Source organism: Gallinula chloropus (assembly GCF_964237585.1).
Source record: "Gallinula chloropus genome assembly, chromosome: 12".
In the NCBI taxonomy this organism is placed as follows: Eukaryota; Metazoa; Chordata; class Aves; order Gruiformes; family Rallidae; genus Gallinula; species Gallinula chloropus.
In genome coordinates, this window is record NC_140097.1 from 22,968,011 (window position 1) to 22,990,458 (window position 22,448).

Sequence of the window (22,448 nt, forward strand, 5' to 3'; positions counted from 1 at the left end):
ATGGCGGCGGCGGGAGCGGGCGCGGGCGCGGCGGGGCTGGCGGGGCTGGCGGCGAGGCCGCTGGGCGCGGCGGAGCCGCTGGCGCTGGGCGCGCTGCGGGGGAAGGTGCTGCTGGTGGCCAACGTGGCGTCGCTCTGAGGCACCACCACCCGCGACTTCCTGCAGCTCAACGAGCTGCAGCAGCGCTACGGCCCCCGCGGGCTGCAGGTCCTCGGCTTCCCCTGCAACCAGTTCGGGCATCAGGTAGGGCGGCCGGGCCGGGCCGGGGAGGGGGGGGGAGCGGGGCAGAGCCGCCGGCCCCGGCTGGGCTCTCACGGGCTTCCCTCGGTTCGGTTCGCTTTGTTTTCCTTAGGAAAATGCCACGAACGAGGAGATCCTGCGCTCGCTGGAGCACGTTCGTCCGGGTAACGGGTACAAGCCCAATTTCATCCTGTTCGAGAAGTGCGAGGTGAACGGGAAGAACGCGCACCCCCTCTTCACCTTCCTGAAAGAGGCGCTGCCCTTCCCCCACGACGACCCCACCTCGCTGATGACCAACCCCCAGTACATCATCTGGTCCCCGGTGTGCCGCAACGACATCTCCTGGAACTTCGAGAAGTTCCTCATCGGCCCCGACGGCGTGCCCTTCAAACGCTACAGCCGGCACTTCGAGACCATCAAGATCCAGGAGGATGTGGAGTTGCTTCTGCAGAAGGTCCCCAAGGATGCTCTGGGGTAGCGCTCGCTGCCCGCGGCTCCTTCCCCTCCTGCTCAGCTCTCTGCCGGTGCCTCTCGCAGGGGGGCTGCTGCCCTGGTGGAAATCCCAGTGTCCTCCTGCAGGTTTTGCCCATGACAGTGCACCTTCCAAATTCCTGAAGTGTACCCGATGTTTTCAGAACTTGCATGGGGATGTTTGGGAAACTACACTGGGCCAAGCAGCTGCAAGTCTCAGTAGTTCGCTGTGATTCTCTCAATAAAGAGGAATTCAAAGTGTATTTTCTTTTAAGGCTGTGGCTTGGTCAGTCTGTGTGAGCTGGGTGAAATGTGGCACCCGTGTTACTCATTGATCAGCTCATGTGAGTGCTGATGGTGGGGGGTGTGTGTGTGTGTGCTCAAACCACTCAGGCTTAAATCCCAACACCCGCCCAGGGCAGACAAGCAGCATCGTGGAGCTCTGCAAGCTGTGACCAGTGCCAGGTCTCACCCTGCACACAACAGGCCTGGCAGAGCAGGAAGGCAGCACGGCACAGAAGCACCTTGCTGGGCTGCTCGTGTGCCCTTGCTTGAGGTGTGGCTGCAGACCATGTCCAGGGACAGGACACGGGGCAGCGGGTGCGACCTGGAGCGCAGGAGGCTCCATGTGAGCATAAAGAAACTGTGAGGGTGGCAGAGCCCTGGGACAGGCTGCCCAGAGAGGCTGGGGAGTCTCCTTCTCTGGGGACATTCAAACCCGCCTGGACCCATCCCTGTGGGATTTAGTCTGGGTGCCCCTGCTCTGGCAGGGGGTGGGACTGGATGAGCTTTTGAGGTCCCTTCCAACCCCTGATGTTCTGAGACAGTGAGGGGGCATGTGGCCAGGCTATGGTTCTGCACTGGCTGACGACCTCCCAGCATGGCTACCAACACAGGGCCAGGACAGGTTAACAGCTGCTCAGGCTTTTCTTCCCCAGGCTGCAGTCCTGCAGCGCTGGCAGAGGGCTTGGGGAAGAAAAGCCCTTCAGCCTAGCCCGCCCTCCCCATTTTCTGGCCTCCCTCAGCAGATTCCTAGGGGGACAGAGCCCTTGTGCCAGCACTGCCGCTCCCTTGCTGGCTCAGCTGCCTCCCAGCTCTATCCTGTTTTGCATCGGTGGCAGCCTGACAGGGACGTTCCCGCACTTGCCCCATTCTACATGAAGCCAGGGGTGCCTGTGTGCACCCCCAGCACAGGGAGCTGCAGAGAACCAGTTCTCCCATGTTCCCAGGCAGAATACCTGCTGCCTCCACCCTCCTCCCAGGGAGCCTGTGCCTTGCCTGGGGACAGGGATGACGCATGACACTCCAAGCCTGGGTGCGCCAGGGTTCAGGTGATACTTTCTTCTTTTTACTTCTTCCCCAATGCTGTTTGCAGTCCTGCCAGATGTGGAGCTGGCAGGTACCTCATGGAGCCCTTACAGTAATCCCAACATGTTCCTGCACAGCCATCCTGGTTTGACTGCCTGCTGGTGCACAGCTGGAATCGGGACTGGGTTCTTCCCGCACATCGCAAGCCTGTGCCAAATTTCACCTGACACCTTCCTGCCCCCTGGCTCAGGTCCTTCTGCAGGTACATTTTCACTCTTGAAATGGCTCTGTGAGCAGGTTTTCATTACAAGCCATTCCCTACAAGGCCTCATAGCTTGCCTCAGGAGCACTAAGGCACAGGAACCCAGGCTTTCAGAGGTGTCACACTCCCAAGCGTTGCTGCACTGTTTTTACAAACACTTGGGATTCGAGGGGCTTTTGTTTGGGATTTTCCCTGTTCCCAGCTTCTCACCACTTCCACGGGTTGCTTTGTTGCTGTACCTACAAGGCTCCCTCCCAGCTGACTGAGGCACTGGGGCTCCACCCTGCTACCCCTGAGTCATGCAGTTTTGAACTGGGATTGCGCAAAGCCTCACCGGGCTGTTTCTTCACTTCCAGTACAGCTCTGTGGAGAAAAAAAAAACACAACAGGATGTTTTCAGCAGCTATTTCAGCTCTGGAGCAGAAGCTGCTTGATTTGGGGGGGGAGTATTTTTTCAGTTAACTTCCCTCATCAAGGCAGGATGTTGAAACAGTGCACCAGAGCACAGGGGACCGTGGGCAGCAGGAACTTGTTGCGTTGGCGAGTCTTTCTGGACACGAGCCGCGGCACTTCCTCAATCCCCACCCGGGGAACTCTGCCATCTGAGCGGGACCTCCTTTGCTTTGCCTCTCCCTTATCAGCCCCTAAACCTGCTGCTCTTCCAGCCCTGGCAAAAAGGGTCTCTGGGTGAGCCTGTCAGCAGGAAAAGGCACCTTACACCCTGCTTACTCGGTGCTAACCGCCAAGGGATTTAGTTGCCTTCCGGCTGCGGGGGCTGTGCTAGCAGAGAAACAAAGCAGCAGCTCCCAGACAGATAAGCCACACCAGCGGCAGAGTGAGGTGACTGCAGGGTGAAAATGAGCCACGGCAGCAGGAGAGCGGCTGATGCCCCAAGCCCTGTGACTCCCCCAGGCAGGTGCTCACTCCCAAAGCTCAGCTGGCCTCGGGGCCAGAGGGGATGAAGACGTTTTGACTATGGGCAGCAGCTCTGCGCTGTGGGGAGGCCTGAGGAATCCCAGGTGCTGCCCAGGGATTATAAAATGTCAACAGTTCTATTTCTGTAACTCCAGGGAGGAACAGGCTGCGTCAGTAGGAAACCTTAAAATAAATATGACTGCTTTAGCACACTTGGATGCTTCAGTGTGCTTTCTGCATCTCCTGTGTCACACCTCCAGCCCTGCACTCTGCTTTTCCCCATGGCAAACAGCTAATGCCTCTGGTAGTGTTCCCCCTGCTTGGCCCTTCCCCCACACATCAGAGTGCCAAACATCCCCCTTCCCAGAGAGTGTGTGGTGTTTGGCCTCCCCCCCCTCCCAGTGATTCCCTCCCCCCCTTTAGCTGCTGATAGTTGCCATCAACTTCTTAAAACTTTCAACAAGTTCAGGTATTTGAAGCTGCCAAGAAAGTTAACCAGCTGCAAGGAAAACTATCCTTCCCTCCCCCACTGCCCCTTCCCGGGGTCCCAAGCACATCCCAGATGATGGCTCACCAGATGTGGTGCTCAGAAGCAGCTGCCCAACAGAAACGGGCTCAAGCAGAGCCTCAGACCCCTTGCACTCGGTCTGTTAAATGTTCTTCCAGCTATTTAAAATCCCTTTCTCCCCATGCTAAACTTGGCCACTCCTGCTAACATTTAAGATAGCTCTTAGTCCCCGTTTTTGGGCATTGCCATCCTAAGGCAAGGAGGAACCCACCTGCCTCCAACCTGGTGGCACTTGAAAGGGCTTTGTCCCTCCTGGCGTCACTCTCCATGGAGCTGCCATCGGCTTCAGGTGGAGACAAGGGCAGGAAGGTGAATCACAGAGTCACAGGGGTGGGAAGGGACCCCCAGAGCCCATGGGGTCCAACCCCCTGCCAAAGCAGCTCCCCAGCTCATATTGCACAGGGCGGCGTCCAGACGGGGCTGGAATCTCTCCAGAGATGGAGACTCCACACCCCCTGGGCAGCCTGTCCCAGGGCTCCCTCACCCTCACTGGGGAAAAGTTCTTCCCCATGGTGCTGTGGAACTTCCTGTGCTCCAACTTGCAGCCATTGCCCCTTGTCCTGTCCCCACAGACACTGAAAAGGGGCTGCCCATTCCCCCTGCATCCCATCCTTCAGATATTGATAAACATTCCTAAGGTCCCCCCTTAGTCTTCTTCTCTCCAGGCTGAACAGCCCCAGCTCACTCAGCCTTTCCTCACAGGGGAGATGCTCCAGGCCCTTAGGGGAGGCTGGAAGGAAAGTGCTGAGAACAGACCCCCCCCTCTCTACACTGCAACTGTAACGTCGTTTCCTCCACTATTAGGAGGAGGTAATTTATGAGCAGGGTGAAGTCAGCCACAGGAGCATTAGCTCAGCAGGGCTGACTCACTGCAGGAACACACCCGGTGTTGCCACAACAGGCAGCTCCTCGAAGCCCAAGGGGGCCCTGCCCTTTGAGGGAACCAGAAGTAACAGGACCCAGCTCCTGCTGGGAGGAGAAAACTCTCATCTTTTTCAGTGTTAGCTGGAAGGACAGTAGGGTTGAGCACACCCTCAGCAAGCCTGCTGACAACACCGAGCTGCCTGGTGAGGTTGGCAGGCTGGAGGGAAGGGGATGTCACCCAGAGGGAGCTGGGCAGGCTGGAGAGGTGGGTCTGTGCAAAGCCCATGGCACCCCAAGGCCCTGCACGTGGGTCAGCGCAGTCCCAAGCACACAGTGGGTGCTGAATGGGTTGGCAGCAGCCCTGAGGAGGAGGACTTGGGGGTGCTGGGGGGGGGGGTGAGAAGGGCTGGAGCACCTCTGCTCCTGAGACAGGCAGGGAGAGTTGGGCTGGTTCAGCCTGGAGAAGGAGCAGCTCTGGGGAGACCTCAGAGCTCTTTTCAGTACTTGAAGAAGCGACAGGAAAGCTGGAGACGGGCTGTTTACAAGGGTGTGTAGTGACAGGATAAGGGGGAATGGCTTTAAATTTAAGGAGGCTTGGATTTAGATTAGCTATTAGGAAGAAATTCTTCTCTATGAGGGTGGGGAGGCCCTGGCACAGGGTGCCCAGAGAAGTTGGGGCTGCCCCTGGATCCTTGGCAGGGCTCAGGATGGGGCTTTGGGCACCCTGGACTAGTGGAGGGCGTCCCTGCCCATGGCTGAGGCTTGAAACTGGATGGGCTTTAAGGTCAAAGAAATAAAAGGCCTTTAGTATTTACCTTGTACTGCTGCAGCACGGGCAGGTCTGGCAGGGAGGAGGTAAAGCCCACCAGCCACCCCCCTGCCAGCTGCACAGACATTCACAGCCCCCACACCTCACCCCTGCCTTTTCTTAGATGGACTTTTTTTGGTGCAGCAGTTCAAAGTAGGTTTTTAAGTCTGGAAATGACCACCTGGACCCTTCTCCCTACTTCTGAACCACAGGCTGACGAGCTGGCACACGCTTCTCCACCTGGACACAGCAATCAAACGCCTCAGAAAGGTTCTTTGGAAAGAACCTTGGGAGGTTCTTTCAAAACCCCTGAGTGCTCCCCAGCCGGTTGCTCAGACCTGTTCTCCCACTCACTCCCATGTAACAATCCCAGTCTCCTTTCCTAGCCGATGCCCTGGCTGGAGGGCTCCACAAGGCCTCATTTATAGGAGGAAACGTCAGTCCTGACACCACCGGGCACTTCTGCCACCGGCTTTGGAGGAGGCTGCCCGGGATGTGTGTGTGTGGGGGGGCCTGTCAGCCGTTGAGCCGCCGCGGGGTCGGGGCCCACCTCCCAGGGGGGGGTCAAGGTCTCCTTGAACCCGGTGCCTCCAGCCTTCCTCCCAGGCCTCCCTGCCTCCTCTCACGCCCCCAGCCCCGGGTGTTCTCCGCCCCGGAGGCCCCACAGGCCCGGGTAAGGGGACGCCCTCCCTGCCGGCGCCTCAGCACCAGCAGTCGCAGGGGCTGAGCCCGGCAAGGGCCTGCAGCTCGCCTGGGCAGGCCGCGGGGCTGCCCCGGGCCGCTGCGGAGAAGGCTCTGCCGCCGCCGCGAGGGGAAGGGAAGGGAAAGGAAGGGAAGGGAAGGGAAGGGCAGGAAGGGGAAAGAGGATAGGGAGGGGAAGGGAGGAGCCCGGCCCAGCCCTGGGCGGCGGCCCCAAGATGGCGCCGGCCGCCACGGCACTCGCGTCACCGGCCCCTCCCCGGCGCGCGACCCCGCCCCCTCGTCAGAGGGCGCGCGGGCGGGGCGGGGCCGCTCGGCGCAGGCTGGCTCAGCGCGCATGCGCACACGGGCCGACATCCGTCCGCGACGGGGCTCGCGCGCGGACATGGCGGCGGCCGAAGGTGGCGGCGGCGGCCTCGGGGTGCGGCCGGAGGCGGCGGCGCAGCGGGCGGAGCTGGGGCCGCTGCTGGCCGCGGCCCTCAAGCCGGGGGAGTCCTGGTGAGCGCGGCCGGGCGGCCTTCCCCTGCCCCCTTCCCCACCGGGCGGCGGGGCCTGCGGGAGCGGGGCCGGGGCCGGGGCTGGGGCCGGGGCCGCCACTGAGCGGGCCGGGGCCGCCGCTGAGCGGGCCGGGGCCGGGGCCGGGGCCGGGGCCGGGGCTGGGGCCGGGGCCGGGGCCGCCGCTGAGCGGGCCGGGGCCGGGTTCGGGGCCGGGGCCGCCGCTGAGCGGGCCGGGGCCGGGGGCCGGGGGCCGGGACCGGGGCCGGGGCCGCCGCTGAGCGGGGCCGTGCGCCCGGCGCCCTGTGTTGCAGGTACCTGGTGGACAGCCGCTGGTTCAAGCAGTGGAAGAAGTACGTGGGCTTCGACAGCTGGGACATGTTCGGCGTGGGCGAGCCCGGCCTCTTCCCTGGGCCGATCGACAACTCGGGCCTGTTCGGCGGTACGTGCTGCCCGGGCTGCCCTGTGCGCGGCCGCCGCGGCCTGCGGCTCTCGCCGGGAACAGGCGGCCCCGGCCTTGTCAGCGCGGGGCTGGTGCGGGGCCTGGACACCCGGGGGAGTGCCGGTAGTTCCCGGCTTCCTGGTGGGGGGTGTGTGTCTGTGTTTGTGTGCGCCTGTCCGTGTGTGCGTGTCTGCGTGCGCGTCTGCGTGTGTGCGTGCCTGTCCGTGCGTTTGTCTGTGTGCGCGCCTGTGTCTGTGTGTGCGCGCCTGTGTCTGTGTGTGCGCGCGCCTGTGTCTGTGTGTGCGCGCGCCTGTGTCTGTGTGTGCGCGCGCCTGTGTCTGTGTGTGCGCGCGCCTGTGTCTGTGTGTGCGCGCGCCTGTGTCTGTGTGTGCGCGCGCCTGTGTCTGTGTGTGCGCGCGCCTGTGTCTGTGTGTGCGCGCGCCTGTGTCTGTGTGTGCGCGCGCCTGTGTCTGTGTGTGCGCGCGCCTGTGTCTGTGTGTGCGCGCGCCTGTGTCTGTGTGTGCGCGCGCCTGTGTCTGTGTGTGCGCGCGCCTGTGTCTGTGTGTGCGCGCGCCTGTGTCTGTGTGTGCGCGCGCCTGTGTCTGTGTGTGCGCGCGCCTGTGTCTGTGTGTGCGCGCGCCTGTGTCTGTGTGTGCGCGCGCCTGTGTCTGTGTGTGCGCGCGCCTGTCCGCGCGTGCCTGTGCGCGCGCCTGTGTCTGTGTGTGCGCGCGCCTGTCCGCGCGTGCCTGTGCGCGCGTGCCTGTGCGCGCGTGCCTGCGTGCGTGTCTGCGTGTGCGCGTGTCTGCGTGTGCGTGCGTGTCCGTGTGTCTGCGTGTGCGCGCGCGCGTCCGTGTGTCTGTGTGCGCGCGCGCGTCCGTGTGTCTGTGTCCGTGTGTCTGTGTCCGTGAGCATGTCTGCGTGTGCGCGTCTGCGTGTGCGCGTCTGCGTGTGCGCGTCTGCGTGTGCGCGTCTGCGTGTGCGCGTCTGCGTGCGTCTGTGTGTGTGCGTCTGTGTGTGTGCGTCTGTGTGTGTGCGTCTGTGTGTGTGCGTCTGTGTGTGTGCGTCTGTGTGTGTGCGTCTGTGTCTGTGCGTCTGTGTGCGCCTCTGTGCCCGCGCGTGCGTGTCTGTGTGCGGGTGCGTGTCTGTGTGTGTGTCTGTCTCTCTGGGTGTGTGTGCGCGTGCCTGTGTGTGCGCGTGCCTGTGCGCATCTGCGCGTGTGCGTGTCCCTGTGCGTCTCTGCGCCTGTGCGAGGGCGCGTCTCCATGCGTGCGCCAGTGTGTGTGTGCATCTCTGTGCGTCTCTGTCCGTGTGTGCGCATGTCTGTGCGCGCATCCGTGTGTGTGTGTGTGTCTGTCTGTCTGTCTGTGTGCGTGTGCAGGCCTTGGGAAGGAAGGATTCCGTTTCGTGCCCCCCACCCTTACGTCTGCCTCTCTTTTAGACCCGGAAGCTCAGAGTCTAAAGGAGCACCTCATCGACGAGCTGGATTACGTCCTGGTTCCCACTGAAGCCTGGAACAAACTGGTCGCCTGGTACGGCTGCGTGGATGGACAGCAGCCCATTGTCAGGAAGGTAAGTCTGGGTGGACCTGGTTCTCTTCAGCCAGCCTGTTTCTTTTGCTAGGTGGGAGTTAAGGCAGGAACCTCATCAGCTCTTTGGGAATAATAACATGAGATGTTCCAGTGTGATGCTTAAAACACCTGAAGCTTCAGTGATTCTCAGTGGATGGGTTGTTTGGGGTGAGAACCATGACCCTTACTCTGATTAGCTTCTCCGTGATTGCTCGGACTGGTGCAGTGCTTTTAAGTAGTGTGGAATAGTTTGTTGCAAGCTGTTAGGTCAAGCTTATTGATCATCTGGGGCAGAGTGAGGCACTGAAGTCTTTCAGTATGGATGGCTTAAGGACTTCCTCTGGAGGTTAAAGTGGTTCTTGTTTCTCTTCCAAAACTCTGTCATTCTGAAATCAAGAGAAAAAACATCTGTGGTTTTGTTTTGTAAGTCTTCTTGTTTGGCACAAAGAGTCACAAGTGTGTTGTGAGTGTACAGCCTGTTCCAAAAGGTGGAATTCCCAAGTTGCTCCCTTGGAAATCTCCTACATGCTTGTTTATGGGTAAAAGTTGTTCTGGTTTTATTTTGGCCTTAGGGTTTTGCTCTGTGAGCAGTATTTTGCAAGGTGAGCAGTACCAGCCCGTGGGGCTCATACAGGCTCATCGCTACACCAAGCAGATACTGTTGATACAATCTCCCCCTCTGCTCTGCCCTGGTCAGGCCCCACCTGGAGTGTTGTGTCCAGTTCTGGGCTCCCTGGGATAAAAAAGACAGGGATCTCCTGGAGAGAGTCCAGAGGAGGGACAGAGATGATGAAGGGCCTGGAGCATCTCCCCTGGGAGGAAAGGCTGAGTGAGCTGGGGCTGTTCAGCCTGGAGAGAAGAAGACTAAGGGGGGACCTTATGAATGTTTATCAATATCTGAAGTGTGGGATGCAGGGGGAATGGGCAGCCCCTTTTCAGTGTCTGTGGAGACAGGACAAGGGGCAATGGCTGCAAGTTGGAGCAGAGGAAGTTCCACAGCAACCTGGGGAAGAACTTTTCCCTAGTGAGGGTGAGGGAGCCCAGGGACAGGCTGCCCAGGGGTGTGGAGTCTCCATCTCTGGAGAGATTCCAGCCCCGTCTGGACGCCGCCCTGTGCAATATGAGCTGGGGAGCTGCTTTGGCAGGGGGTTGGACCCCATGGGCTCTGGGGGTCCCTTCCCACCCCTGTGACTCTGTGAATGTACAGAGTTTATATTGCCTCAGTTGGCTTTGCCTTTTCTTACAGTGGAGGTTCCTTCAAGGTGTGCCAGACTCAGGAGGGTGTGGCACCAGAATGGCAAAAGGAACTGGGTTCCCTCTCTTGCAGACCCACTAATGCTGATCTCTGGTACTGGAGCAGGGTCATCAGTGTGGGCTAAAAATTGTATGTAATGAGAAATTCCAGCATCTGCAGGAAGTGTAAATGGTTCCAGGCTCACAGGGTGACCCCAGGGTCACTCTGCTGACTGGGCAAAACTCCTGTGTAAGCTGGGAGTGGTGGGAGTGGTAAGGAATGAGAATGTGTAAAGCAGATTGGGCTTTTGTAGCAACAAATAATGTCTTGACTATAAAATCTCCACTGAGAAGGAAAATGACAGTTATTATTGATTGATGCTTCTGTGAGTGAGGAAGCTTTAGTTTGTGAACTGGCTGAGGGCTTCCACAAAGCCTGCATGGTGTTACTCCCTCTTCTGAAAGATCCAGAAGCTCACCAAGAGCTTTGGAAGCTACAAGGGAACGGTTGGATGACAGGCTGAACTGTGTGAGCCCCCTTCTCTTGAGGTGTCAGGTGCTGCTGGGCTACACTGGGCCTTGAGAGCTCCTGCTGGTTGACAGACAGGAGATGCCAAGTTCATGTGGCTCTGGAAACTTGGAAACTTTTGAGTTGCTGCAGAGTTGCTGTTTGTTGTTACCTGATAACCAAAAGTGGTTATATTTTAAAAAAGAAATAGGGCAGAATGGTAGGTTCCTGGGATGTTAAGCCTCTTGGGAAGATACAAATTGAAAGCTGCCATGAAAGGGCCATGAGAGCTGCAGCACTGCAGCTGGGCAGTGTCTGGTTACAGTATCCTCCAGGCAGCATTGGAAGCAAAGCACTTCCACTTGGGTTCTTTCAATGCTTTAGTCCTTTTTCTGAAGCTGCATGGACTGGAGTTCATACAGCAAAATACCCATAAAAGTACAGTTTGGGAAGTCATTTTCAGCAGCTCTGTGATTTTACAAGCTGTTATTCCTTCCACCCCTCTGAACCTGATGAGCTGAGCCAATCATGGGAGGATTAGGTTGGATTTACTTGTTGTTCAGGTTTCTTTTGGTGATCCCAAGCTGTATTTTGGGACAGTCTTCTATAGAGTCCCACTGCAAAATGTATTCATGTGCAAAATACAGAACAGGGCCTGTCCTCAGCAGCTGAACGTTCCTTGTGCTGGAGTTGCTGTCTGATGGGGTGCCCTGAGCTTTGCTCTGACAACAAGCTCTCTGATCAGATGCTGTTTGAAAACAACCTGTGGGCAGCTAGAGAATCTTCTTGATGTTTATCTGTCCAAGTGGACACAGTGGTCTGATCAGAAACTTCTTGGAAAGACTCCTTCCATTTCTGAACAGAGTTCTTATTTGCTCCTAATCCTGGAGAACAGCAAGTCCTATTTAATGAAAATCCTTCTGAAAAAAGAAAGTAAGAAGTTGTGAGTTTGTTCCTTTGCATTCTTAAACACCAACCCAAACCCACCAGAGTCTTACTTGCCTGTCAAGAAGTTGTTTATACAAGGCAGTGTAATTGTTTGCCTTTCATATCTACTACAAGCCTATGAAAGCTCAGAAGAGGGAAGCATCCTTTGCCCAAATTCTCACAATAAATCTTGGTGTTATTTCCTCATTTCTCTCCAAAGCTGTGTGAAGCTGTTGGTTGAGCTTGCAGCTCATTGCAAGTCTGGTGTCACATGAATAGGATGGACTAACAGGGTTTCAGTTGGAAGGGTCTTACAAGGATCAGCTAAATCTAAGTGTCTGACCAAGGGCTGAGCAAAAGTTAAAACAAATGAAGGGCATTGTCCAAATGCCTCTTAAACACTGTTATTTAAAAAACTACACCTGCTGGTTCATTGCTCTCAGTTTCAGAGACTTTGGAGCTGCAAAGAACTGTGGAGAAAATTGAGATGTGTTTAGTGTGTGTGTGGGTGTTGGTTTTTTTGGGGGGGGGGTTGGGGAGTTTTTTGGGTTTGGTATTTTTTTACTCCAGTCACATCACAGCTGTGTGGTAACTGGCCTCTGAAACATGCTCTTATTTCTGGCATAATGTGTTTTATGAAGGGAGCAGAGAAACAAGAGGGGAATCAGCTTGTTAAAAGGGTAGAGAATGGCAAGACAAGGGGGATGGATTAAAGCTGAAGGAGGGAAGGTTTAAATTAGATACTAGGGGGAAGCTCTTTGCAGAGAGAGTGGTGAGGGGCTGGAACAGGCTGCCCAGAGAGGGGGTGGGTGCCCCATCCCTGGGGGTGTTCAGGGCCAGGTTGGATGGGGCCCTGGGCAACCTTGTGTAGCTCCAGGCCTGGAGGTTGGTGTCCCTGCCTGTGGCAGGGGGGTTGGAGCTCTGTGATCCTTGGGGTCGCTTCCAACCCAGCCCAGTCTGGGATTCTGTGATATGTAGGTACTGAGTGGAGTCCAGCCTCCCAGAGGAAAGCTGGTGGGGTGGATAGCTGGACCTATTGAAGGGTTCTCTCTGATGCAAAATGGATTTGAAAATGTCTCTGCAGTAAGGCAGTGTCATCAGAACAAGTTCTGGCACTCTGCTTTGTTTTTGCAAGGAGAGAGATTTGCAATGAGGCAGATTCTGTGTGCCATGCAGAAAAATAATGAATGCTTTGCCTTCCTCTCTTACAGAAAGGATTTTCTTCCAGTTCCAGGCTTGTTTCTTTTTTTTTTTTTCTCCTGATGTAAACCTTAGCTGAAGGCCAGAGATAGGTGTTTGTTTCTTTTTCTAGAATGCTCTGTCAGTGTGAGCCAATGTTTTTCATGGCTGACCATGTGGCAGTGCCAGTTCAGCTGGGGTGATGGGTGCTGTGGAAGGGAAACACAGTGATTCCTTCTGTGTTCAAACCAAAACAACCCCCCCAAACCAGCTGACAGGGGTTGTGACTGTACCTGGCCTTGAAAACAAGTCAGGGCTCAGTTTATACCTGGACTTGCAAGGCTCTTAGACTGAGGATTTATCCAACACACCTTCCAGAGGGCTGCTCAGAACTTTGACTGTGTGTTGCTCCATTTATCCCATCTGCCTCCTGTTTGCAGGTGGTGGAATATGGGCTGTTTGTGAAGCACTATAAGGTGGAAGTTTACCTTCTGGAGCTGAAGCTGTGTGAGAGCAGCGACCCTGACAATGTGATCAGCTGCCACTTCAGCAAAGCAGACACTGTGGGTAAGTTCTCTGATACACAAAGCTGTCCTCTAGTGCTACCTCAGGAGATGGTTTGTGCCCTCCAGAGTAAGAATGGGGGTGATAAACTGGAGTGAGTCTAGTGGGTACTGACTGGACAGTTGGAGTAGGAGCATGTGATGTGTGAGAAGAGGATCTGCCTTTAGCCTGGGTGAGGGAAGTCTCTGGGGAGACCTCATGGTATCTGAGGAGGTTACTGAGAATGCAGTCAGGCTGTTTACTGAGGCACAGAGCAAGAAAACAGGCAGTAGTCATAAACAGAAACAGGACAGATCACAGCAGAGTATAATGAAAACATTTTCCCCACCAGGACAGCCAGACATTTGAACTGGGCCCAGAGGGGTGGGGGAATCTCCCTCCTTGCAAGTTTTGAACACCTGATTGGATAAGCCCAGGAAATCTGATCTGAATTCAGTGTTTACTGTGCTTTGGTTGGACTGGGAACCTCCTGAGTGCTGCAGTGATTCTGTGTGCAGTGCAGGAAGCTGTGGTTAAGAGCTTTGAGGAGCACACTGCTTGCTGATTTGTGTCCTCAAGAATCATCTGTGTCACTCATGTGTAGCAGTTCTGTCTCTGGTTCTTCTTCCATCCTAGTGTGTGAATGTTTTTGGGCATCTTAATGGCTCTTCTTCCTCTTCCTCCTGAAATTTGGTGACAGCCCCCCTTTGTATCACCATATCTTCCTGTGTAAGAGTGCTGGGTGTCAGCTGGCCTGTCAGTGCCCATGAAGATGTGCTTTTTCCCAGTGTGCTGATGGGAATAACAGACCCCCCCCTTCCTGCTTGAGCCTGTCTTGTCACACGAGGGCTGTTCCATAGGAGCAGGCCTTCAGACAGAAACTTCTCCATGTCTCCTGAACATGGTTGCTTGGAAGGCTTGACAGGCCATGACTGAACACACAAGGCTTTCATTCTTTCAGACTAAATATTAGACAAGTGATATGAGCAATTACAACTTCCACAATACACTTTCTGCACCAAGGACCCTGGAAGGATCAGTGGTGTACGTCCCTGGCTTGTCAGGGGTGGTTTGTTGGGTTGGTTGGTTGGTTATTAGGGGGGAAGGGGGGTGTTTAGGGTGTTTTTTGGTGTTTTCACTCATGTTTTGGACATTTTGGGGTGGGTTTTTTGTGTGTGTTTCTTTTTCCTGAGCAGCTACCATCGAGAAGGAGATGAGGAGGCTCTTTAACATCCCAGCTGAGAAGGAAGCCAGGTTATGGAACCGCTACATGAGTAACACTTATGAGCAGCTCAGCAAGCTGGACAGCACTGTGCAAGATGCAGGACTCTACCAGGGTCAGGTCAGTGGCATTATCTTTTTCTCCTTTCAGATTCTCATGTACTGCTTTCTCTGATCTGTCATTTTTCCACTGAGCTTTATGTATTTTTCTGAGGAAAATCTCAGAAATGTGAGTTGCTGGTGATTTTTTAGTATGTCTGTCAGATTGGAAGTCACCTTTCTTGACTGCCTCAACTCTCTTTCAGGTTGTTCTAATAGAAGTGAAAAATGAAGATGGCACGTGGCCTGGACAGCATTTCCTGGCAAAGTAAGCAAGCAGGCCTGTTCTGCAGGGCTCTGACATTCTGCTTTTCTGCTTCTTTTGGTGGCCACATGTTCTCTGTGAAAGCCAAATTTTGGTTTCTTTTGTTTTGGGTGTTCTGAAAGAGGAGATCAAATCTTTACATATTCTTCAGTGGTTCTGCTGCTGGCTTCTTGTCATAGTGACAGTCTTCTGTTTTAAAGCCCATTTCAGATAGGCTGTGTTGAGGATTAAATATCTTTAGGTTTCTACAGTATTTGGGAGACAAAAGCACTATTTATGTTGAGCTGGTCTGCTTAAAAAGCTGCCTCTGGAGACTGCACAGTGTATGTGTGTGGTGGTGGAAGATAAACCTGTCTCCTACCATTGTAGAACAAAAAGGACCTTGGAATCCAAAGCTGCCAGTAGTGAATACTCTGTAGAGATCTGGTAGTTCCCCTTTAAAAAGGGTATGGAAATAGCTTATCTCCACACTGTTCAAGACAATTAGAAGCCTGTAAATAGGACACAGACATTATCTCTCTAATATCTAATTAAGAAATGAGTGAGATGGGAGGGGTTTGATGGAATTCTGTGTGTACAGAGTAGATGGTGTGGGATGGAAGTTGCCCTTACCCAGTCAGTCCTACTACAGAAGGTAAAATCCTGTGATTTTACTAGTCTGGTGGCCTTGTTTTCCTGTGAGTAAGCCATCAGACTTGATAAGGAAAACGTTTAGTATCTTAAGTGTTAGTATCACACACACATAACCAAGCTGTGGTGACAGTGTTAGAGAGGCAGCCCTGGAGACCAGGTCACAACCTTTGTCTCCTGTGTGAAACAAAGGAGCCCTGGCAGTGTTCCCAGGCCTCAGGCTTGCTTTTTTTTTTATGATGGGTGAAGATTTTAATTAACCTCCAGTGCTATTTGAATGTAAATGGCTATCAGGATGCAGAGTAATGTTGTTCTAGTAAGGCAGAAGTAAAGATTTGCTTATAGTGTACAACTCAGGGCATTCTTTTACCTGATAATAGTGGCTGAAACAACTTGTAAATCACCCATCTAGGGTTATCTCTACCTCTGGACTTTGGGCTATTTCCTTTGCTGTTATCTCTGTTGGTTAAGAAGCTGAACATGTGTATCCCATGTAATGTTTTCCTTACACAGCTGGCTGCACTGCTGCAGCAAGTGCTGCTCTCTGGCTCTTGTGCCCTTCCTTAGTCTTGTAGGTTAAATGCATGGTAATCCTTGAAAAGCACTGCTTGGGAAGAGGCTGGGCAGCCTGTCCTCTCTGGGACTGACACTCCTGTGTGCTGAGAAGCACACAGACTGCTCAGCAGATGATAAGGGACCTTTGTAAGGGGCCAGGACACAGGCACTCTGAGGAAAGTGTGTGCTTTAGTGTCTCTGGGTTGTAAGGAGCCTGGCTGCACTAACCTTACTGCTTCCTGTGCCAGAGGCAGCTGGGTGGGTGAGGTGAGGGGAGTTGGCAGGAACACTGGACTTGAAGCATCTTCCTGCTTGAAATGGAAGGAGGAAAAAGTTGAGAATTTGCTCTTCCATAGATCACAGGGGTGGGAAGGGACCCCCAGAGCCCATGGGGTCCAACCCCCTGCCAAAGCAGCTCCCCAGCTCATATTGCACAGGGCGGCGTCCAGACGGGGCTGGAATCTCTCCAGAGATGGAGACTCCACACCCCCTGGGCAGCCTGTCCCAGGGCTCCCTCACCCTCACTGGGGAAAAGTTCTTCCCCATCTGGCTGTGGAACCTCCTGTGCTCCAACTTGCAGCCATTGCCCCTTGTCCTGTCCCCACAGACACTGAAAAGGGGCTGCCCATTCCCCCTGCATCCCATCCTTCAGATATTGATAAACATTCATAAGGTCCCCCCTTAGTCTTCTTCTCTCCAGGCTGAACAGCCCCAGCTCCCTCAGCCTTTAATGTGTGGTAGCAAAAGGTGATGATGAGCAGTATTTTCCTGTTGGGTTTGGTGGTGTTTGCTCTGTCATTTTAGGTTTTTAAGCTACTAAAACTGCACAGCAGTTGCTTTGATAACCCCCAAACCACATATGACTGTTGAAAATGAGGAAGGCTGTACTGGATCTGGACCAGTTGTGTCCAGTAGCCCGCTGCTTATTGAGGGCAAGTAGTAGATTTCATGTAGGAGGAGTTAAAAAACAGTTCCTTGTAAGAAGAGAGCATAATCAGCACTGGATTTGGGGTGGTGTGCTGCTGCTGTCCAGCAGCCTGTCCTTCAGACTCTTGCTGAGATGGCTGAGCCTAGATAGGTGCCTCAGTGGTCCCAGGGGACTTTCCTTTTGCTTTTTGGTGCTTCTTCTGCCATGTGCCATCAGTCCCTTTCAAATGTGAGTGGGCTTGTGGATTCTTGGTGTGTGTTTTCTTTCTGCTGCTCTTTCAAGGGTTATTTCACAAAGCTTTTCACCTATTTTTAGAGGATGTGTATTTTAAAAAGTAACAAAGCTCTTTTTTCCCTTTACTTAGGATGTTCTTAGTGAGTTTAAATTTAACTTCTGTTTCTTGAATGATTGGCATCACTCCATATTAATGCTTTTCTAATTGCTCTGGGCTTTCCTTTCACCTCAGCCATAACCAGTTCTGAAGTTTACTTAGTTTCCTTCCCTCTTTCAGCATGTCTTCCTATAAATGCATGAATACTTAAGACTCTCTAGCTTGCAGTTTCATTTGATGTTTTGAATATTCTCCAGCTACTTCTCATGTTGGATTGAAAGTCTTGAATTCCTATTCAGAAGCTTCCTGTTTTAGTTTTGAACACACTGCCTAAGTTCCACCTCCCTGTGAAGCTGACATCAAGCAGAGATTTACTAATCTCAGGTTGGGTCTTTTACTTAAGTTGATCTTGGAGCAGCATGGGTGTTTTTTTCTCCTTTGGAGAGCAGGCATTCAATAAATAAAAGACTTAGAAAAGCTTTTCTATCTAATTTAAAAATTTAGCTGCTTTTTAAACCATGTTCTGTTCCTTTGCCAGATATCTCAGCAGGCAAACTGAAAGTGAAAGCATACTCTGTGGTGACTTAGTGTGTTCTGAGCTGGTCTTTTGAATTGTTGTAGGGGGGGTTGTGGGGGGTTTTTGAGATGCCTGTAGGCCAGTGACATGTTGCCAGTGTTTTAACTGGTTTTGTGAGTGTGTAAAAGACTCACTGACCTGGAGTGTGAAGTTCAGATCTCTCCTTACTGGGTTGGGACCTGGTTGTCTTTCCATGGGTCTGTGTGGGCATATGGACATGGGGCATTAAATCAATGTTACATGTTTAAGACTCCAGATTAATGAGTATAGTGCAGATGTGTAGGGACCAGGTGCATATATAAAATCTGTGGGGGATTATGAGCAACTGGACCAAACAACTGGTGAGAGAGGAAGGAGGGGAGAAGAGTGGTCAGAGGGGAGGTACAGAGTTCCCAGTGCAGAAGAGTATCAGTGTCTTATTCCATTTGCTGATGAGGTATTTTGGGTAGGTTACAGTGTATAAATACTACAGAAACTAATTCTGTAATTAAGGAGGTCCTTGTCTGCAGGAAATACCTGATGGCCTTTGGAAGCTGAAGCTGGTATTGAGTTGGAAGCTCCACGAACCGCAGGGCTGAGAAGGATGAACGTGACTCTCTCGTCCTGAAAACCTGCTCTGCTCTTTTGTGAGGCTAAGCAAGTCACAGAGCCACAGAACAATGCTGACAAGCTGTTGTGCTTTCTAAATAAACTTGTAGTTTTAAGTTCAGAAGAATTTGAGCCCTAGCTGCACCTAGTGTCAGCAGCAGCTGTGCTGAGGTGTGGTTTGGAAGGGAGTTGAGTAACTCCAAATCCTCTTAGGTTCAATATTCTGTTTCTCAAATGGAGAAAATACCACTTAGCCAAGATCACAGGGAACTTTTCTCTTTGGAGGTCTGTCTTTGGGCTGCATCACTTCAATGTGAAAAGCACAGGAGAGAGTTTTTTGATATTTGGAGTTTGATGGCATAAACCAAACGGGATGTAGAGTGCTCTGCTGGCAGTAGAGCCATGGTGAGCAGCTGTGTTGCTGCCTTTGTGCCAAAAGAGGCCTTGGAAAGCTGGGAGTTGGTGCCATTCACTGCTCTCAGAGTATGTGTGCACAAGGTAACAGGGGTGTGTTGGGTCCCTGTCATAAGGACCTTTCCCCACCACTTGCTGCTTGTTCAGAAGCACTGGCTCCTACTGGGGAAGTGGCTTTTCCCCCTGTTTGGCAGCCTTCTGCAGTTCCCCAGCCATTGAGCTGGCTGGCACTTTACAGAAAACATTCTCTTGAACTCCAGAGCCATCCTGGGTGCTTCACTGGGAGTTGCCTGCCCACTGCTGCTTGTCAGCTTGCTGCTCCCCAAGAGCAAAATAGTATCTTGCCTCAAACTGCTTTTACTGCAACTCCTAGACAAGGTTTCAGGAAGGATTATATTTATTCTAGGAATTCACAGAATGCCAGAATCACAGGGGTTGGAAGGGACCCCCAGAGCCCATGGGGTCCAACCCCTGCCAAAGCAGCTCCCCAGCTCATATTGCACAGGGCGGCGTCCAGACGGGGCTGGAATCTCTCCAGAGATGGAGACTCCACACCCCCTGGGCAGCCTGTCCCAGGGCTCCCTCACCCTCACTGGGGAAAAGTTCTTCCCCATCTTGCTGTGGAACTTCCTGTGCTCCAACTTGCAGCCATTGCCCCTTGTCCTGTCCCCACAGACACTGAAAAGGGGCTGCCCATTCCCCCTGCATCCCATCCTTCAGATATTGATAAACATTCATAAGGTCCCCCCTTAGTCTTCTTCTCTCCAGGCTGAACAGCCCCAGCTCACTCAGCCTTTCCTCACAGGGGAGATGCTCCAGGCCCTTCATCATCTTCATAGAATTCCAGAATTGATGGCTGTCATGGTTCCAGCACTGTAGCTAAGCCAGAAAGAACCCTTACAACAGGCACTGTAGCTATTCAGACTTCAGAGAGTGCAGCAACTTCAATCCCACAACAAGCACTGCAGCTGCTCAAAGCTCAGAGGCTATGTAGTGGAGTCAGGAAGCCAACTGGTACCAGTATTGGTCACCCCTATACAGAAGAAGAGATACACAAAGAAATCAGTCTGTGGTGTGGAGATGATGCTGATGAACTAGGACCCTCAGGAGAACCTGAAGAAGAGGCGATACCAGAGGTTATAACCCAATCCTTGTCTCTGAGGGAGCTGAGAGACAGGAGAGAAGATTTCAGCTGCCTCCCATGGGAGCACATCATCACCTGGCTACTCCAATGCTGGGACAATGGGGCCAGCAGCCTGGAATTAGAAGGCAGGGAGGCCAGGCAGCTGGGATCCCTGCCCAGAGCAGGCAGCATGGACCAGGCGATCGGAAAGAAGTCCTGAGCCCTCAGCCTCTGGAGGTGACTCCTGTCAAGTGTGAGGGAAAGGTAGCTGTTCACTGAGGATGTTGTGTGTTGACCAGGCACATGGACAACCATGGAGTGGGGTATTCAGTATTTGAGGGGGTTGGCTGTGTGAGAAATTGTTTACTACAGTCCTGATGACCCACGGCTGCCCACCGATCCTGGTGAGGTCCAGTGTTCCCAACCCACGTGGTGGAAGCTTGTGCAGAGGGCACCAGCATGGCATGCCAGCAAACTGCCCATAATACACTGGGAAAAGGGAAAAGGAACAACTGTGGGCGAGGTGGCTGGCCAGCTTCATCAGTTTGAAGAAAGCTTCTCTTCCTCCCTTGTCTCAGCTGTGGAGGAGTTGTCCTGAGAGGTCCAGCAACTCAAAGAGGAGATGTCCTACTGCCCACCTATGCAGATCTCAGGCATCAGAAGTTGGCATTCCCCTGTTCCAGAAAGAGCTAAGAAGTGCACCCCATGAGGTGTTCTGTGGTTCTCCCTGTGTGACCGTGGTGAAGACATGAGGAGGTGGGATGGGAAACCCACCTCAGCCCTCCAAGCCAGAGTGAACAAGCTGCAGGGAAAAACAGTTACCAAAAAAAGGTTCCTCCAAGAAGAATGTTGTGCCAGTTTCCAGCAGACAGCCCACCAGGTGGTGTGGTTGTCATTGTACCTGTGATGCTCTTGAAGGGACCTCTAAGTCCTTCTTGCAAGAAGCAAACAGCAGATAGGATGAGCAAAATTAGAGGGGCCCTGCCTCCAGCCAGGGGGAGGAAAAGGATAACTGGCTCTGTTGGACTGTGTGGATCCCACAGCCTGGCACATCAGATCCACAAAAGTACTAAGCATTGGTAGACACAGGAGTCCAGTGTACCTTAACACCATTGAACTCTGAAGGGTCAGAGCCCATCTGTGTTTCCAGAGCGACAGGGGGGTCCCAGCAGTTGACTCTCTAGAAGCTGAAGTGAGTCTAACTGGGAATGACTGGGAAAAGGACTCCATTATGAGTGGTCCAGAAGGTCTGTGCATCCTGGGCATAGACTTCCTCAGGAGAGGGCACTTCAAACACCCAAAAGGGTACTGGTGGGCTTTTGGAATAGCTGTCAGAGACAGAAGAAACCAAACAACTGTCTCATCTGCCTGGACTGTCCCACACGACAAGCTGCAGAAGCTGTCAAAGGAGAAGGTGAATCCAGCCAGTTTGCAGAGGTAAAAGCCATCCAGCTGGCTTTGAACATTGCCAGATGAGGAAAATGGCCAAAATTGTACCTCTGTACTGACTCAGGATGGTGGCCAATGCTCTGTGGGGGTGGTTGCAGCAGTGGAAACAAAGCAACTGGCAGTGCAGAGGCAAATCCATCTTGGCAGCTCCACTGTGGCAAGACACCTCTGCCCAGTTAGAGAACCTGACTGTCAAAGTACAGCATGGAGATGCCCACATACCCAAGAGTTGAGGCTCTGAAGAACATCAAAACAACCAGCAGGTCGATCAGGATGCTAAGATTGAGGTGGCTCAAGCTGACCCCAGCTCACTGGGCCCAGCACACCTCAGGCCATCAGGGAGGAGATGCAGCCTGTAGATGGGCTTGTGATCGAGGGGTGGATTTGACCACTGACACTCTCTCACAGGTCATCCATGGATGTGGAACATGTGCCTTGAGCAAGCAAAGCCAAAAGTTGGAGCCTCTGTGGTATGGCTGAAATACAGGTATGGGGGGGCCTGGCAGATGGGTCCCATCACTCTCCCACCGACACGCCAAGGTGAGAGGTGTGTGCTCACAGGGGTGGAAGCAACCACCAGCTGGACAGAAGTGCCCCATGCCACCAGCTGGAACACCATCCTGGGTCTTGAGAAGCAAGTCCCCTGTCAACATGGCACTCCAGACAGTGGGACTCCTTTCTGGAAGAACCTCATAGACACCTGGGCCAAGGAACACGGCATGGAATGGGTGTATCATACACCCTTCCATGTACCAGCCTCTGGGGAATTGGAGCAGTACAATGGACTGTTAAAAACTAAAAGGAATGGGTGGTGGAACCCTAAAAAACTGGGATGTGCACGTGGTTAGTTAATTCCAGGGGATCTCCCAGTCGAGCTGGCCCTGCCCAATCACAACTCCCACAGACCGTGGAGGGGGATAAAGTCCCTGCAGTGCCCATGACAAACTGTTGGGGAAGACAGGCTGGGCTGTTCCTGCTTCAGGCAAAGGCTGTGTTGTGTGTTGTCATTGTGTCAGGTCTGTGAGGTGTTCTGTGTCATCAGCCAGTGTGTGTGAATTCTGCCCTGGTCTCAGCTGTCAGTCTCCTTTGGCAGTGCTGGGTCAATACCCTGTCTGTATCCCCACCCAGGGGGGGTGGTGAGTGAGCTCTGCCTGGTGCTCAGCTGCTGCCTGGGGCTGAACCACCACAGTGAGGTACCTCATTCCTGAGGAAGGTTGTATCAGTGACCCTGTGGAACT

The 22,448-nt window shown here is 53.6% G+C and overlaps 2 protein-coding genes across 2 annotated transcripts in view; both read left to right on the top strand.

Annotated features, from left to right (window-relative positions):
* Positions 1–974, top strand: GPX1 (glutathione peroxidase 1; the record flags this gene model as incomplete). The annotated part of the gene is made up of 2 exons (XM_084269768.1): positions 1–243; positions 353–974. The coding sequence occupies 2 exons, from the start codon at positions 1–3 to the stop codon at positions 716–718; spliced, it is 609 nt and encodes a 202-aa protein (XP_084125894.1). The 3' UTR covers positions 719–974.
* A 5,498-nt stretch (positions 975–6,472) lies between these two features.
* The window catches only part of USP4 (ubiquitin specific peptidase 4), a gene marked incomplete at its 5' end in the record, with an annotated part of 43,898 nt that continues 27,922 nt past the window's right edge, over positions 6,473–22,448 (top strand). The window contains 6 exons of the mRNA XM_084269394.1: positions 6,473–6,633; positions 6,945–7,072; positions 8,511–8,641; positions 12,928–13,054; positions 14,227–14,372; positions 14,557–14,618. Coding sequence (XP_084125520.1) covers positions 6,473–6,633; positions 6,945–7,072; positions 8,511–8,641; positions 12,928–13,054; positions 14,227–14,372; positions 14,557–14,618 — 755 coding nt within the window. The remainder of the gene's footprint in view (positions 6,634–6,944; positions 7,073–8,510; positions 8,642–12,927; positions 13,055–14,226; positions 14,373–14,556; positions 14,619–22,448) is intronic.